Source organism: Peromyscus leucopus, chromosome 7, assembly GCF_004664715.2.
Source record: "Peromyscus leucopus breed LL Stock chromosome 7, UCI_PerLeu_2.1, whole genome shotgun sequence".
NCBI classification, from domain to species: domain Eukaryota; kingdom Metazoa; phylum Chordata; class Mammalia; order Rodentia; family Cricetidae; genus Peromyscus; species Peromyscus leucopus.
The window spans coordinates 84,989,526-85,006,945 of NC_051069.1; the positions used below are offsets into that span (position 1 = coordinate 84,989,526).

A 17,420-nucleotide genomic window follows, 5' to 3' on the forward strand; every position below is an offset into this window, starting at 1 on the left:
AGCAGCATACGCAGCCTGGCCTGTTCGCTCATGTTTTTTTCATTAAAAAAAAAAAGTGTGTGTGTGTGTGTGTATGTATGTGTGTCTGTGTGTGTGTGTCTGTATGTGTGCCCACAAAGGCCAGAGGAGGTCAGGTCAGATACACTGAGCTGAGGTTACAGGTGGCTATAAGTGTACCACATGGGTTTTTGGTACTGAACTTGGCCTCTGGCAGAGAAGGATGCTTTTTTTGTTTGTTTGTTTGCTTTTTGTTTTGTTTGTTTTTCATTTCTTTCTCTCTTTCTTTCTCTCTTTCTTTCTCTCTCTCTCTCTCTTCCTTTCTTTCTTTCTTTCTTTCTTTCTTTCTTTCTTTCTTTCTTTCTTTCTTTCTTTCTTTCTTTCTTTCTTTCTTTTCTTCCCTTCCCTTCCCTTCCTTCCTTCCTTCCTTCCTTCCTTCCTTCCTTCCTTCCTTCCTTCCTTCCTTCCTTCCTTCCTGTTTTGTTTTGAGACAGGGTTTCTCTGGCTGTCCTGGAACTCATTCTGTAGGCCAGGCTGTACTCGAACTCACAGAGATCCACCTGCCTCTGCCTCCTGAGTGCTGGGATTAAAGGTGTGTGTGACCACCACCCGGCCAGAGAACCAAACATTTTTAACCATGGAGCCATGTCTCCAGCCCTCAGATCCTCCTCTGTGACCTCCTGTCCTGAGGTCTAGGGACAGGCCTCCCACTTGAGGGCCTCATTGCCTGTTTCAAGGGGGAAGGCAGTCTGTGAGGATGACCTTCCTGTGTCTGCCATTTTCTTAACTCCCTTCCACCTGAAGTACTTCATTTGCCAACATGCTGTATTTGGGAGTAGCATGTCTGGAACCCTATCCAAACAGTTACAATAAGCCTAGGAGCGTGTCCACTACCTCTGAAGTTTCTTGTGCTACTTTAAAAAGCCCTCTGTCCAGGCTCCCCAGGGCTCCTCCCCGCCCCACCCCTCCACCCCGCACTGCTCAGCACTTTAGCATACACAGCAGAAACCACTCACCAGGACTCTACCCAGTTACTTGCACAGAACAGGGCTTTGGGGGGCACCTATGCTGTTGCCTAGACCCCTGCCCATTCTTTCCCGTGTCTGAGTAGTACCCCAGTACTAGATTTAGGCTGTTTCACCCCTCCCCAAGAGTAACACCAAAGCCTTTTATTATCAAATCTTTCTTCTCCCCGCCGCCCTGGCGCCGCGGGCCCCCGGTTTCTCTGGGTAGCTCTGGCTATCCTGGAACTTTCTCTGTAGACCAGGCTGGCCTCAAACTCACAGAGATCCACCTGCTTCTGCCTCCTGATGCTGGGATTAAGGGCTTCAGGGTTTGTGCCACCATTGCCTGGCCAACTTTTCATTTTAAAAAGAATGTATGGGTGGGGATATAGCCCAGTGGTCGAGCACTTGCCTAGCATCCACAAAGCCCCGGATTCAATCCCCAGTAAGTAATAAACAAATATTTTTTTAAAGGAAATGCAGTCAGAATTTAGAAATGACTGGTGGTTGGGTGAAAACAGAAATTTGAGGTTGGTGCATTTATGGGGTACTGTTGGAGCCCCCTGGGGATGGAGGGGGATGAAGGAGGCATTGCACCCGTGCTATGGATGCAGGCTTGGCTCATTAGAGCCCCACATCCGGAGCAGTGAAGGAGGTAATACTGGAACACCTGAGACAGTGAAGTGAGGCAGCTGGGGGCCACTTCAGACTGGGACCCCCAGAAGGTCAGAGCATTCTAGGGGAGCTGGGCAGCTCTGAGGCAAACTCTGTCCCCACCCACATTCCAGCTGTTGGCAATAAAACTGAACTTTAGCTTTCAAGTGTCTGTGTGCAGGTACGCTTCTCCCAGTCCAATCTTGAAGACGTTTGTCCTTCTAAAAGCCCTCATTTCCAGCCCCTTTCTCCAGAAAGAATCCAGGAGATTAGGAGGTGGTGCAAGCCTGTAATCCTAGTGCTAGGGAGGATCATGAGTTCTAGGCCAGCTGGTACCACATAGAGAAAGAGACCCTGTCTCAAAACAAACAAACAAACAAACAAACATAAAAGAAAATCAAGAATGTAGGTGGGGGACACTACCTACTTTGGGGTCAACTTCTCGCTGATTATGCCCTTGCTCTTCTTTTACTGCAGAGATGGGGATTTGAACCTAGGACTTTGCACATGCTGGGCAAGCACTGAGCCATATCCGCAGGCCTCACTATGCTCTCCCCTGAACTGTCCCACTTTCTGCGATGTCTTCACAGCCCTAGGACCCCTTCTCACTTGCGTTAAGTGGGTATCATGGAGGGCAATAAAATTTTTAGGTGAGAAGTTTCTGGCAGCTGTTGTTCAGTACTGCAGTGAAGAATCCACGCTGAGAGGCTGCTAGAGAAAAGACTGGAAGTCTGAGTCCACAGCCACCCATGTGTGGCTTCTCTCAGCTCCTCCTTGTAGCAGAGATAGAATGGAGAAAGTGAGGGACATAAAAGGCTGTTGGGCCAAACACCCTCAACAGACTGACTTCCTTTCCCACTAGCTGACCTTGCATTTTATTGAGACACAAGATGGCTGGAGTCTTGACACTTAAAAATGTAAGGATTTATGCATTGAGGTCTTAATTAGATGGGAATGTCTACATTATTTACCAGTTCACGCCTTACTCCTCCTCAGGGGCAGGGCTTTAGCCCCAGGGTTCTATAATCTTGCACGGAATATTTCCACCATTACGAAGCTCCTTCAAAAATAAATAAATATCAGCAGCCCCACAGATGTTTCCTTATTTGCCGAAGGTAAAAGAAGATAAACATGCTTACTGTGATTCACAATATTTGTGTAAAAGGCACCACACTAGAGCTGTCCTGAGTACGCTCAACAATAATATTTGGGGAACTTTAATTTCTTATCTTGGATGGCTCCTCGCCACATGGATGCAGCAGCTTCAGCCTTGTCTCCGGGTGTCGACACCTCCAAAGTCAAGAACCTGGGCTTCCAGGAATTGCCTCCCCCAGTGAGACAAGGCTGACGAGGCTGGCTTCCCTCCTCAGTGGGTATCAAAGTAGGGGCCGGTTGCCCATGGTCTGCCACCCATGGCCACCTTTCCAGACCAGCTTAGCATGGCACATGCAGCTCCTGAACCCCTAGAGGGCACATTACAGAGGCCCTTGCTGGGCCCTCTGTTGACCCAGGGTGCCTGGGTTGGCTTGAACGGCTGCTCCTCTAGGAAGTGCTCAGGTACTGCTGGGGCCTCACTTTGAGAACAACTAGCCTAATGTATCTCTTTCCAATGCTTCCAAAATTTTAAGCCATGGCTGGGCAACTGGCTTGCAAAGGTCGGAGAAGGGACTTGTTTGCAGTTTAATAAGGCCACTCTAGGACAAGTGTGGTCGTGCATGCTTTTGATCCCAGTACTCAGGAGGTAGAGGCGGAGGCAGGAGGATATCTGTGAATTTGAGACCAGCCTAGTCTACATGATGAGTTCCAGGCCAGCCAAGCCTATTTAGTAAGACCCTGTCTCAATAAATCAATAAATAGACAATAAACAAACAAACAAACAGCCCATCTTGGCTAGTTCCTAGGTGTTGGGCACAAGGTCATACTCAGAAGATCATCTGCCTGGTCCCACACTTCTTAGGAGAGACCCAGATGTGTGTTTATGTAGATTCTGTGGCTGGCTGAACTTGCTAAACTTTGAGTGTTTAAGCCTGGTGCCTAAGACTGAGCTCGAGAGAGGAGGTGGCCTGGGAGGGTGTCCACAGGCTGGTGGATCCCCGGAGCTTGGGGGAAGGCTCTGTTAGCGAATGCAGTGTGGGTCACAAGTACATTCTGGCTGAGGGTCTGGGGACAAATGCATCTGTTCAGCACACACATTAAGAAGGGAGCTGAGCGGAGTGAAGGAAAGTGCAGCTTCCCACCTGGCAGCCTGAGGCCAGGGGTGATGCCTCCCCATTATGGCGTAGTTCTGAAAGCAGTGTGGCACTCTCAGGGCACACACAGGGCTCACCTCAGTGATCTAGGCCTAGAGCTGCCACTCAGTGTATCTGAAGCCTACATAGCTGTCCTCCATACTTCCTCCTGGGCCCACTCATACCTCAGGAGAACATTCCTGGGGTGTCTAGTGTCAGGTGGTGGCTTTGAGCTGGGCTGTAGGTCAGACCCCCTGCAGGAGCTGGCCCACACTCTGCCTTCCAGTCCTGTATCTGGCTTCTTCATTTCTGCTCTGTGCTCCTTTAGGTGTCTCCCATGGGGTATGGACAGTGGGGCTGGGAGCATCTCCCACTGAGGACAACGGCACTAACTTCCTTGCAGTTCTGTGAAGCCTTGCGCTCAGGCTTCTGCTGCGGGCTTTTCAGGTTTCCCAGTACCAAACAGGCCTTAAGGTTTTTGGCATCTTTGTCAAGAATCATATCACTGGGGTTGGGGAGATGGCTCAGAGGTTAAGAGCACTGGCTGCTCTTCCAGAGGTCCCGAGTTCAATTCCCAGCAACCACATGGTGGCTAACAACCATCTGTAATGAGATCTGGTGCCCTCTTCTGGCCGGCAGTCATACATGCAGGCGAAACACTGAATACATAATGAGTAACTAAATCTTAAAAAAAAAAAATATTCCTTAAAGAAAGAACCATACTGCTATAATTTCATTTGTGTCCTGTGCCAGGCTCCAGTCTGGTTTGGTTACTATGGCACAGTTGTAGAATGTGGAGCATTATATCTGCAGTATTGCTTCTCTTTGCTTCAAATGGCTTTGGCTATTTGGGAACTTGTTTACATTTGGGATCATTCCCCGCTTGGCCCCCCGCCCCCATTCCTGGGAACTCTCCCTGGAATTTTAATAGGGATTGTACTGAGTATGTGAATTACCTTAGTAATATGTTCATTTCTATAACAGAACTCTGACCCATGACTATGAAGGGCTTCTTAAATTTTATCGTTTTCTTATTTATATTCCCTTTCTTATTGCTCTGGCCGAGGTTTCAAGCATCATTTTGAAGCAAGAGTAATGAGAACGGACACACTAACCTCACTCAGTTTTTCCCCATTTAGTACATGGTTAGCTATCAATCTGTTGTATACGGCCTCTATGTTCCTTCTTTACTTGGTTTAAAAACTTATCAACACGTGGAATTTGTTAAAGGCTCTTCTGCACTGGCTGTTTTGTCTGTGCTATATTACACTGGCTGGTTTGCACATGCTGAACCATCCTTAAGTTTTGGAATGAGACCAATTCAATCATGGTGTGATCATACATACATGTATATATATATGTGTGTGTATGTATATATATACATGTACGTATGATCACACCATGATTGAATTTTATATATGAATACACACACACACACACACACACACACACACACACACACACACACACACGACTAAATGTAGCTCCAGCTAGCCTTGAACTAAGCAGTTGAAGATGACCCTAAACCTAAGTGTTTGCACGTGCCGCCAAGCCTGGCAATTTTTTTGTGTGCGTTTTCACATTAGTTTGCCAGTTATTTTCATCTCTAACTATAAAATTATCATGTTGACTATGCCATTTCAATTCACACCTCTTTCTTCCCTCAGTTCCATTTCCACTGGCAGCTTCTGGTCTGCCTCTCTTCAGCGGCACACCCCATAATGCATTTGAGAATCCATCTCGAACTAGGGCTCCCTAACTTTGCAGGCAGTGTGGTTCAGAATAGAGTTGAGAAGAGTATTGGATTTGGAAAGCAATGTTGTTTCTGCTCCAAAGAACTCTTCTTGTTGTGTAAGATTTACACATCTAAGACTGAACTCCATCTCAAAAAAAAAAAAAAATCAGAAAAAAGCAGAAAGATCCAAATAGTATGAAACAACATTCTTAAACAGAAGGCACAAAACATAATAGAGGTTTAAACAAGTTCCACCTTCTCAAATGTCAGTATGACATACTGACCTCACAATGCGTGCCAGATGCTGTCCCCAAAGAAGTCATATGACGCAATGACACACTTTTTAGTGTTAGGTTCAAAGCTGTTCCCACCCCCACCCCAAATGGCAGTGCGGGTGACAATGTCCTAAATAGGACTTTAGCTGGGTAAATGAGGATTGTTATTGGGTAAACAGAGGCCTCAAGGTGGGTCTCTATTATCCAGGAACCTCCTTAATCTCACCTCCAAAGGTCAACTACCTCAGGAAAGGGCATCTAGTTCCCTGTCAACATGAACAGTCTGTATCAGCTCAAAGACCCCCAACCCTGTTGATTGTCATATAAAAATCTCTTACTTTTCAGTCATTTTGCTCTTCTTTCTGCCCATCCCCCACCTCCCACATAGCCTTGGCAGTTTGATTCTCAATAAACCTTTCTTTCCACCCATGGAGCGGTCAAGTTCAGTGGTTTCACTGCACCTTCACTTACATTTGCTGCTGAAACCCTGGACCTAACAGCCACTAAGGATCAAACTTCAAGTGAAGATGCAGATGGAGAATTAGGATCAAAGGATACTTGACAGTTTCTTTAAGAATATCCAATCATTCATTCATTGTGTTAAGAGCTCGCAGGGGAGTGTAGCACTTGGCACTTATGTGGAGTAGAAAGGGACTCTACTTAGTTTTAGGTATTTTTTAATTCTGCAGTCATGTACATTGGAAAGAGAAATCCAAAGTATGGTTCTCCTCCTTTAAAGAACAGTGTGGGGCTGGAGAGACGGCTCAGAGGTTAAGAGCACCGACTATTCTTCCAGAGGTCTTGAGTTCAATTCCCAGCACCCACATGGTGGCTCACAACCATGTGTAATGAGATATGGCACCCTCTACTGTGTACATAATAAATAAATCTTAAACAAACAAACAACTAAAGAATAGCATGTTTAATCAGGAAGAAGACCTAGTGGTGCATACTTTTAATGCCAGCACTGGGAGGGCAGGAGTGGATCAGGAGTTCAAGGCCAACCATGGCTACATGTGAATTAAGAAAACTGAAATCAACCAACCAACCAATCCCTGTCCCAAGAATAAACCACTAGAAAGAATACTGGGGCCAGGCTGAGATGGCACACGCCTTTAATCCCTTGGGAGGCAGAGGCAGAGACAGGCAGATCTCTGAGTTGGAGGCCAGTCTGGTCTATAGAGTGAGTTCCAGGATAGCCAGTGCTGTTACACAGAGAAACCCTGTCTTGAAAAAACTAAATAACAAAACCCTGGTATTTATTACACACATGGCTAACATGAGAGACTCAGACACCTCTCCCCCACCCCCCAGTCTTCTTTTTTAACCCTAAACTCCCATGGAGTCACAGGGGCTGTTGTGCTTATTTAGGGGTATTCAGGGACTCCGAGGCACAAGGAAAAGATCTTAAGATCTGCTTCTCCTTTGGGGGTGTAAGTCATCTCTAGCCTAGTCTTTGGTGCTGCAGTATGTATTCTTGTGATAAGTTGTCAACACAGCACAACATGGCCAAATGCTGACATCCACACGGACGAGGTGCTGAGGATATACAGACCCACAGGGTGTGAACCGTCAGAGACTTTACTGCTGTCTCTTTTTTTAAGAGCAGAAAGGCCTTCTTTAAAAAGTCAACAGGCTCAGTTCTGAGTTGCTTGCCTAGACAGAGTGGAGTATATTCTTCCCTTTGTCCCTTCACAGTAATGGGAGCTACACTGATGATGAACACCGCAGGTCACAGAGAGAAGTCTGGTGAAGACAGTGACAAGTGAGAATGTGGCCTGGTCAAGCGGAAGAGAAGCCCAGGGCTTCCCAGCCGCTGTTACTGGAGTCTTCCGTTAGTACATCGCCCACAGACAAGCAAGGAGCAGACATTTTAAGTATAAGTAAGGTCTCACAAAGAACAGACAGGCTTCTTGTACTTTATTTGAGTTATTTTCAAACAACAGTTACAAAAGGTTTTAATTTTTATAATACTCTTCATAAGAAAATAAAATTTAAATAAAAATACATTCTCAACAATACAACATGGTTACACAAATTCACTATATTATGTTTTGATAACTTACATTTTCAAACTAGACACTGTAAAAACCCATATTTACTAACAACATATTAATTCCTGGGTTAAAAATGGAAGCAGATAACATCAATCAAGATCAGTAATTTAACTCTAAAATGAGTTTGTTTTTGTCACATATGTGAGGACTAGAAAGCTCTGCTGAGTCTGTCTTTATAGGCTATTCAACAGTACTTAAAGCAAATTAGAAGGTGCGTTCACTTAAAAGAAATCTGTTTTTAAAACATGGCTTGAATGAGCTTTTCCAGTAAAAGACTGAAATCAGGCCTTGGAAACACAAACAAAAGCCACAACCATCAGTCATGTGATGCTTTCTGTTGGTAAAATAAGAGCCCAGTTTTGACTCTTCACTATTACCCGTGAATTAAAAACATGTTTCTTTGGTAAACAAAATAGTTTGAGTTCATAAGTTATATTCTTGGGAGTAAAAACCTTTGCTATTGCCCACTGTCTTACCAGATGACGATTTAAAACAAAGCTAAAAAAATACAACATATCCCACACTCTGAGTATTGGATGGACAAAGCTCCATGAAGCTCAGAGCTAGTGAGCATCTCTGGTAAGTCTCTCCCTATCATCTTCTGTCTTTTCTGGGGTCTCCAGGTTTTAGGGAGAGGCGAGCTGCCATTTATTTTTTCCAAATGCTCTTTGTAAAAGGCAGAGACAGAAGATCATGGAGTTAAGACTCAAAGTACTCAAGAGCCCAGCAAAGGAGAAGGCCCCTAGAAGGGCCTTGATTGTCGTAAGGTCCTGTGGACATGATTCTGACTGGAAAAGACTTAAACCTAAGGAAAATTAGTTGTATATTTCTCTTTTTACACTGTGCTAAGCTGTCCAATTAATTCCAGTCAATTTGGCTGTTTAAAGGGTCATGTCAATAACAGAACTAGAAGACAGAGCTCTCAAACAGAGTTATATATGTGCATAGATTTGGCCTTTTTGATACTATGATCTTTAAAAATATTTATAATTGGAGTTTGATATTAGAAATGTTAGGGGTGTGGCATGTGCCTTTAATTCCAGGACCTAGGAGGTGGAGGCAGAGGCAGGTGGATCTCTGTGAGTTCTAGGCCAGCCAGGGATACATAGTGAGACTTTGTCTCAAAACAACAAGAAGAAATTATTAGGAAATAGTTCCTTTTGGGGGGGGGGGGGAGAAAAATCACTAAAAAGTCTTGAACTCTTTTATCCGGACCACTCACGTCCTTTTCTGGTACATTTTGGAGAATCTAAGTAGGAATTTTAATATGAAGTTCATGAGAAATGTATTAAATGGCCAATTTTTTAACATCTACAACACAGTGTAGTTAATGGGATCTCTAAGTCTGTCAGACTCTTCTAAACTTTATAATGGGGTAGGAGTCACCATCAAACACAATTCAGGTCTGTGCTAACTCTTAAAAATCTGTTGTAGATTATTATTTTAAGATCTGTTACATTTGTTTATGCTGTGGAACATCTGTTTAATGAGATGCAAAGAAGTGTTGCATTCTTTTATGGTGCATTTGTTTAACTCTGTGAAGCTGTGTTATTTTGCCTGTCTAAAACACCTCACTGGTCTAATGAAGAGCTGAATAGCCAAAAGCTAGGCAGGAGAAAGGATAGGAGGGGCTGGCAGGCAGAGAGAATAAATAGGAGTAAAGAGGGATCAGGAAGCAAGAGAGATCAAGGAGCGAGAAAAGAAGCTACCCAGCCAGCCACGGAGTAAGAGTGAAATAAGATAACAGAAGTAAGAAAAGGAAAAAGCCCAGAGGCAAAAGGTAGACGGGATAATATAAGAAAAGCTGGCTAGAAATAAGCCAAGCTAAGGCCGGGCATTCATAAATAATAATAAGTATCCATGTGATTAATGTGGGAGCTGGGTGGCAGGCCCCCCCAAAAGAGCAAAGAGTAAAAATAACAAAAGTCAATTAGAAAAATACATTTTTCAGTCATGATTTTTTTATGGGACAACTCTGTTAAAAAATCTTTAAAAATTACCTAATAACAATGTAAAAACAAATATCTAGCAACAACATAATTGGCAAATATATTCTGAAATACAGCTTAAGCTCAACGAAATAGAAAATCACAGCTAGTTAAACTTACACCAATAAGTCACAGTTTTCAACAGGAACATGTGTAATTACCCCAAGGTTCAAAGTACCACACTTAGAAAATGTTCTGAATTAAAAAAGACAAGTAAGTACCATGGTTTAATACTGATGAAGCCAAGTGCATCGCTGCTCTCCAGCGTGGCACTTGCTTCAATTGCTTATTTACAGTTAGGGTTTTTAGGACCCACGCAGAGCAGGGAAAAACAGGATTTCAGCAGTTGCTGACCCTAATTCCATTCAGCTAGCAGGCAATAAGGAAACAGCAATAAAATACAAACATTTTCAGGAAAGCACTGTTCTAGGCTTAAACACTGATCATTCAACTGATCATAAAAGATAGATACCATGGAGTATCTAAACTACAATCTGGAATGTGCCAGATTATTAAAGTGCGCCAAGTGACTGTTCTCGAGTCAGAGCAGGACCTAACACTACATGGAGGGCATCCTCACACACCCTTACTATGACATGAAACAGCAGGCAAGGTCCAGGGACTTTCTCACCACCTTCACTATTCTCTTCTGGTTGGGAAGAGATGCCTTCAGGAGTAATTTTAAACTGATTCTCAAATTAAGAAAACAAGTACCTGATATTTAAAACAATGAAAAACATTTTAGTGGTCTCATTTTATTCATCTGCCATCACTCATTCCAAATGTAAACATGGTGCACACAGGAGCACATATTCCCTGATATCTGTGTACTCTTACACCTGTGACAAGGCAAAACATCCACCAACTTTCAAGGTAGTTATGAGGTCTTCATCTCTGTCTCTATAATCTATAACATCTAACACAACACAGGAAAAAAAGGTTTTGTTTTTGTTCTTCTTTTTCTTTTTGGAGATGGAAGGTCCAGATGAACTCAATGAAAAATTCTGAATTGACAATGGACTGGGATTTTCTAGTAAAATGCAGTGTTGGCAGTACAGAGCAGGCACTAATGGTAGTGAAAATGAGTCCACACAACTGGGTGCTACAAGCAGAGATGCTTTCTTACTCTGAAGTGCTCCCTTTATTACAAAGCTTCTTAGGAACCTTCCTTAGAAAGATTCTATCAAAAAGAAGTTGCAATGATATGGATTTGGATGCATGAATTTGAAGGAAGCCCTGGGTTTCAAATTCTCTAGTAATAAACTCATGGATATCAGAATTCCCAAACAGTTAATTTCAACCATTAAATATTAAATACAATGTGAAAGCAGGTATCATCAAAGCCAATGTCTGCTTTTACATACTATGAACACAATTGGGTGAATTAAAAACTCCATGAAAAAGAGTATTTTCCAGTTCTCCATTAGCTGGTCGAACTATGATATTTTCCCAACAATTGGATTTTCCCTATAAAACAGTAAAAGAAAAACTTTTTAAAAGAAATACACAAATTAAAGACATATACAGAACCCATCAAGCACTTCTAATTTTCCTTGCACTTTCACATACCGAGTCTTGTTTTATTAATGCAGCAAGTATTACTGATCATTTACCACATTTCAGGCACTATTCTAGAAGCTAAGGGTACAGTACTTAACAAAACAGACACATAATTCATGGACCTCACCTGATGGCGTAGGAAAAGAAAATAGGCAAATATTTAGTAGAAGAGGGTTTGGTTGTTCGTTGTTGCTCCCCACCTCCCAGTGCTATATGCTAGTCAATCACACTAGCATCAAGCTATTTCTTAGCCCAAGTCTCCCCTCCCCCAATTAAAGAAAGAAAAAAGATGTGTGAAGTACACTGCCAGGGGCAGTAGGGTGGGCAGTGAGCAAGAGTACTGCCAGGAGCTGAGTTGGTGCTTTTTAACAGAGAAAAATAGAGCTGGTCAGGGTACAGTATGCATAGAGGATGAGGCAATACACATATATGGATATATATGTGTGTTTTTCAAGACAAGGCTTCTCTGTGTAACAGCCTAGATATCCTGGGACTCAATCTGTAGACTGGGCTGCCTCTGCCTCCTGTGTGCTGAGATTAAAGGCTGGGCCACCATGCCTGGCAGTGAGGTACTATTTAAGGATGGTCAAGCCTTGGCTAGGAACTTCCAAGGGCTCCAGGAAAATTAGATTAACCCTTGTTGGAAGAGATTCAATTACACTAATGAAGAAAATACAAAATTAGGATGTTTACAACACAAGCTTTGTAATGTACTAAGCTTTCTGTTCAGGAAGAATGTATTTATACCAATAAAACTGATTATTCTTATTCAGAAATACAAAAATACTGTCATAATTTTCAAAGATTATTTAAAATAGTGCAATAAGAATTCCAAGTCCTCCCACTAACGGGGTGGGATCTTGGGCAAGACATTCATCTTCCTTGTACTTCAAGGTTTCTACGTATAAAGTGGGAAGGAGACCATCCTAGGCTGACATGAGCTCAATGACAGAGGGACATGCACTGTGGAAAACAGTATGATTTCTGGTCTGTGAAGTCAACCTTCCTACCCAAGGTGTTACTGGCAGAACCCTGGTGACAGTGGAGACCTGTGAGACAGGGAAGGCTGGCGGTGACAAGCTTCTTTTCTCTCAGTAGGGAAGGAATAGTCTTTTCTTTTTCTGCCTGTGGACAGTATTTTAGAAAAGAAAGTGGGGCTCTGAACTACTATGGCTCATCTGATACCCTAAGAGAAAAGCTTCAAGATTTAGATTACCTTAGTGCTATACAGTTCCCAATGACAATGCCCAGCTCCTGCATCAACTGTCTGTACAGCTGGGTCTTCCCTGGTGAGACTAAGAACTTCCCTCAGGAGTTTGTTATTTGCTGCTGAGAGTAATCTGACTGACGGTGTGTCCAGTGCCGAGTGTGGCATTCTGAGAGGAAGCAGCCCCCAGTGCATGTCGGCTGTTGCTGTCTGGACCCATCTCATCTTCTCTATCTCAGATGCAGACGAAGCACTGGGAATCAACTACCAAGTGCTTTCATGCACTGCCACAGCTTGCTTGTTTTGCTATTCATTATAAACACACGGTGTTGTGAGAAACGGAGAGACAATACAAACAAAAAGAAAAAAGCTACTAATCCTTCAGGAATGAATTACAACTGACCATGACATTCAAAGCAGCGATAGTGTACAGCACCAGCATCCTGCAATGACAGCTGAACTGAACAAGCAAAGGAGGGATGGGGAGCACGCACAGGAGAAGGCTGGGTCCTCACAGACCGGCAGCGGCAGCCTGCTGAGGGTACTCACTTGCTTCCGTATTTTGCACTACTTGATCTTTTCTTTCTGTATTTCTCGTGAGGCTCATCTAGCTTCTCTATGATGCTTTTTATTTGCTGAATTGTCTTAAAGGTCGTAACAGAATCCTCAATTGTGAAGTTACAATAATCAGGCTCTTTCTGAGGCCCCTGATAGACTGCTATAGTTCCACAAGCCTCTGTAAAGAGCAGTGAAATATGATCAGAAAACTAAATTCTACAAATGTAATCTGTCATATAATTAAAAAAATTTTTGAAGTTTTTAAGGGAGAGATTTTCTTTGACTATACAGTAACAATTTTACTAAACAGAACCATCACATTTACATGACAATGGTAATTTTATTTCATGAACAGCCAAAATAAATGCCCCCTTTGATGGTTTGTGAACTTCATTATCAGTAACTTAGTAAATCTATAAATATTTTCAATTAAAAAAAAGATCAAAGAAATAACTCAGAAATTAGTAATGAAGATCATGGTTTTATAAAAGTAGAGTGTGTGTTTACCTTCCATTTTCTGCAGCTTAAGTAAACTGAGGGTAAAAAGGGAATAAATTCTTTCTGTTTCTCTGTCTTCATCGATATCTATCTGGATGTCTGCAGGAATACCTCTATGATAAAAAGAAAATTAAGGACATTGGAAAAGTTTTCTTAGTTAACATGAGAAAGATTTTTGATGAATTAAGACTAAACTAGATTTAGAATTTTGGAAAAAGGACCTCAGAAATTAGTTTCTGAGATAATCAAACGGGATCACAAGATTTGGTTGTTATGGATTCAAGTCTTGAAGAGGATTTTGAAGTAGAATACTTTTTTAAAGTATTTTTTTTAATGTGTATGTGTGTATCTGTGCACGTGTGTGGGTATCTACAGAGGCGAGAAGAGGGCATCAGATTTCCTGGAGCTGGAGTTACATAGGTTCTGGAACTGAACTGGGGTCCCTCTACAAGAGAAGCAAGCATTCTTAACCACTCCCCAGTCCCAATAAAATAATTTTTATAATCTATGGTTCTTCACAGAAACAATGCATTAATAATAAAATCTACAGGGCAACAATGGCTACTCTATAATATCTAAAACAGAATGTTTAGTGGACTTGTTGGATACAGTTTTAGATTTTATTTTTATTATTTTTAATTGTATGTTTGGGGGTGTGCATGTGAGTACAGGTGCCTGAGGAAGCTGCAGGCATTGGATACCTTGGAGTTGGAGATGCAGGTAAGTTAAGAGCTGCTTAATGTAGGTGATGGGAACCAAACTTGGATCCTCTGAAGAACAGTAAGTGCCCTTCACTGCTAAGCCATCTCTCTAGCCCCTCTTTGCATCTTGCTCAGGCTTGAGATGTTTATTTTTCTTCTTTCAATGGTGTTGATGATGCAGTGGAACATTGCTCATAGTTGGCAAATGCTCTACCATCAACCTTTAATCTGGCCTTCTAGACCTGTGCTACAATCTAACTCCCACCCCCAGACTGTATAACCATTATTAATTTCAGAGTATTTTCACCAGCCACAAAAGAAACTTTGTACTCATTATCAGTCTCCATTCTCCCATCGTTCCAGTCCCTGGCCACCACTAATTTGCATTACGTTCTATGAATTTACTTATTCTATATATTTTATTTTTTGTGGTACTAGGATCCACCAAAGTCTTGTGTGTATCATATCAACACTCTACCACTAGGCAACAACCCCAGCCCTTCCAGACACCTTTTACAGAAATATTTTCAAACGACACGTGGCCTTTCTATGTAGCTACTTTTACTTAGCTTGTTTTCATTCCCATCCCCACTGTATGGACAGACATTCTGAGTCACCATTCTTTCATCAGAAAGGAACTTACGCGGTACATGGCTTGCAGCCTGGCGTAGTTTCACTTGTCTCCTGGCAGCAGAGCCAGTTCCCATTGAGATATGCTGAAGGATGGAAAGAACTGAGTCTGTTGTGGTTGCATCTGCTCACCCTGCACAGCACATCTATCCACTCGTTAGCCTCCACACAGTTATTTGCTTGGACGTAGAGTGTTTTCTCTGTATGGATCACTTGGAACATCTTTATTGGTAATAAAGACAGAAAGTTAAAAAAGTCTTAAAATCAACACACAGTACACAGAGTAAGTACTCAGAAAGAGACCTGGCTGCCTGGCTAAGTAATGGCTGCTAATGTATCTCTAGAGTTGTTACTCTCTAAGCAAGCCAGTGCCTATGGTGGTTTGAGGGAAAATGGCCCCCAAAGGGAATGGCACTACTAAGAAGTGTGGTGCACGCCTCTAATCCCAGCACTCGGGAGGCAGAGGCAGGTGGATCTCTGTGAGTTCGAGGCCAGCCTGGACTACCAAGTGAGTTCCAGGAAAGGCTCCAAAGCTACACAGAGAAACCCTGTCTTGAAAAACAAAAAATAAATAAAAAAAGAGGTGGCCTTGTTGGAGGAAATGTTTCACTGTGGGGGTAGGCTTTGAGGTGTTCTATGCTCAAGCTACACCCAGTGAGAGAGACTACTTCCTGTTGCCTGCAAGATGTAGGACACTCAGCTACTTCTCCAGCACGGGTGCTTGCATGCTGCCATGTCCCACCATGATGATAATGGACTCAATCTCTGAACTGCAAGCCACCCAATTGAATGTTTTCCTTTATAAGAGTTGCCGTAGTTATGGTGTCTTTTCACAGCAGTAGAGATCCTAACTGAGAGTCTTAGTTGATGGTACTAAGCAGCAGAACAATATAAACTGTGGGTGTCTCACATATCCAAAGGAAAGGCCACTGTCTGAGTAAGAACGAAGACAGGTAATTTTAGATGTAGGAGGAGTGTGAGGAAAGACAAGTGGTGGGGAGATAGTGGGGATCAGGGATGCCATCCTGGTGACTGGAGGGTCCTGCCTGAGTGGCAATAGTAGGGACATTACTTAAGAGATCTGAATGGCAAATATTAAAATAACTTACACACAACAATTTAAAATGCTTTCAATATTTATACAACTTACATTTTTCTTGTTGAAAGAACTTTCTTCCAGTTTTTCCACAGCAAGAATGTTTTTTACTGGAATAGTGTAAATTGCATCTTTGCCTAAATAAGAAAAGATGACAAAATTAAAAGAATTACTGTAATAATTACAAAGGTAAGATGTTAATTCTGTAAGGTTAATTCCACTTGCTGGTAGAAGCATATGCATCTACAGTAGACTTCTGGATGGTCTGTATATAATATAGAACAGGAGTTTTGACTGCGTTCTATAAAATGCCCTCTTTTTCCATATAGATGAAAATATTTTCAAAGAAAAGCATGTGAATAAATTTGATCTCTATGCAGAAAATTATTTTCTATGCTGTTGCAAATTGGTAACACTAATTATATGGAGGCTGAAAGAACGAATGTGCCTAGTGATAAACACCCTCCGAGAGGCCCAAGCATGGGAATTGACCTAAGCAGTGAATACAACTATTAGATTCTTTTGTTTTGTCATCTTAACATTTCATTACAGGATTATCCCTTAAAACAAAAACATTTAGTATGTGTGCATGTGTAGGGAACCAAATCCAAGACATGATACAGAATAGGCAGGTGCACTAGCACTGACCTACATCTCTACCCCTAAAACATGCTTAATTTTATTATTTTATGTGTATGAGTGTTTTCCCTGTATGTATATAAGTGTACCACATATGTGCCCAGTGCTCCCAAAGGTCAGAAGAAGGCTTTGGATCCCCTGGGACTAGAGTTACAGATGGTTGGTTGCAAGCCACCATGTAAGTGCTGGGAATTAAACTCAGGTCCTCTATAAAAACAAGTGCTCTTAACCACTGTGGTAGTTTGAATGTAATTGCCCCTATAAGCTCACAGGGAATGACACTATTAGGAGGTGTGACCTTGTTGGAGGAAGTGTGTCACTGTGGATGCAGGCTTTGAGGTCTTACATATATGCTCAAGCCATGCTCAGTGACTCAGCTTATTTCCTGTTGACTGGGATCAAGATGTAGCTCTTTCTCCACTCTCAGCTCCTTCTCCAGGACGATGTCTGACTGCATGCACTCATACTCCCAGCAGCCACGATAATGAACTAAACCTCTGAAACCATAAGTCACCCAACTAAATGTTTTCCTTTAGAAGAGTTGTCTTGGTCATGGTGTCTCTTCACAGCAATAGAAACCCCAACTAAGACAA

The 17,420-nt window shown here is 42.4% G+C and overlaps 1 protein-coding gene across 2 annotated transcripts in view; it reads right to left on the minus strand.

Annotated features, from left to right (window-relative positions):
- Positions 1-9,869: 9,869 nt before the first annotated feature.
- Positions 9,870-17,420, minus strand: part of Rasa2 (RAS p21 protein activator 2) — a 112,624-nt gene continuing 105,073 nt past the window's right edge. The window contains exons 20-24 of one of the 2 annotated variants that reach the window (XM_028866033.2): positions 16,243-16,325; positions 15,106-15,314; positions 13,771-13,874; positions 13,255-13,441; positions 9,870-11,405 (exon numbers count right to left, since the gene is read on the minus strand). In XM_028866033.2, the coding sequence (XP_028721866.1) occupies positions 11,375-11,405; positions 13,255-13,441; positions 13,771-13,874; positions 15,106-15,314; positions 16,243-16,325 (614 nt within the window). In that variant the 3' untranslated portion in view covers positions 9,870-11,374. The remainder of the gene's footprint in view (positions 11,406-13,254; positions 13,442-13,770; positions 13,875-15,105; positions 15,315-16,242; positions 16,326-17,420) is intronic. The other variant, XM_028866034.2, reaches the window with a different exon arrangement.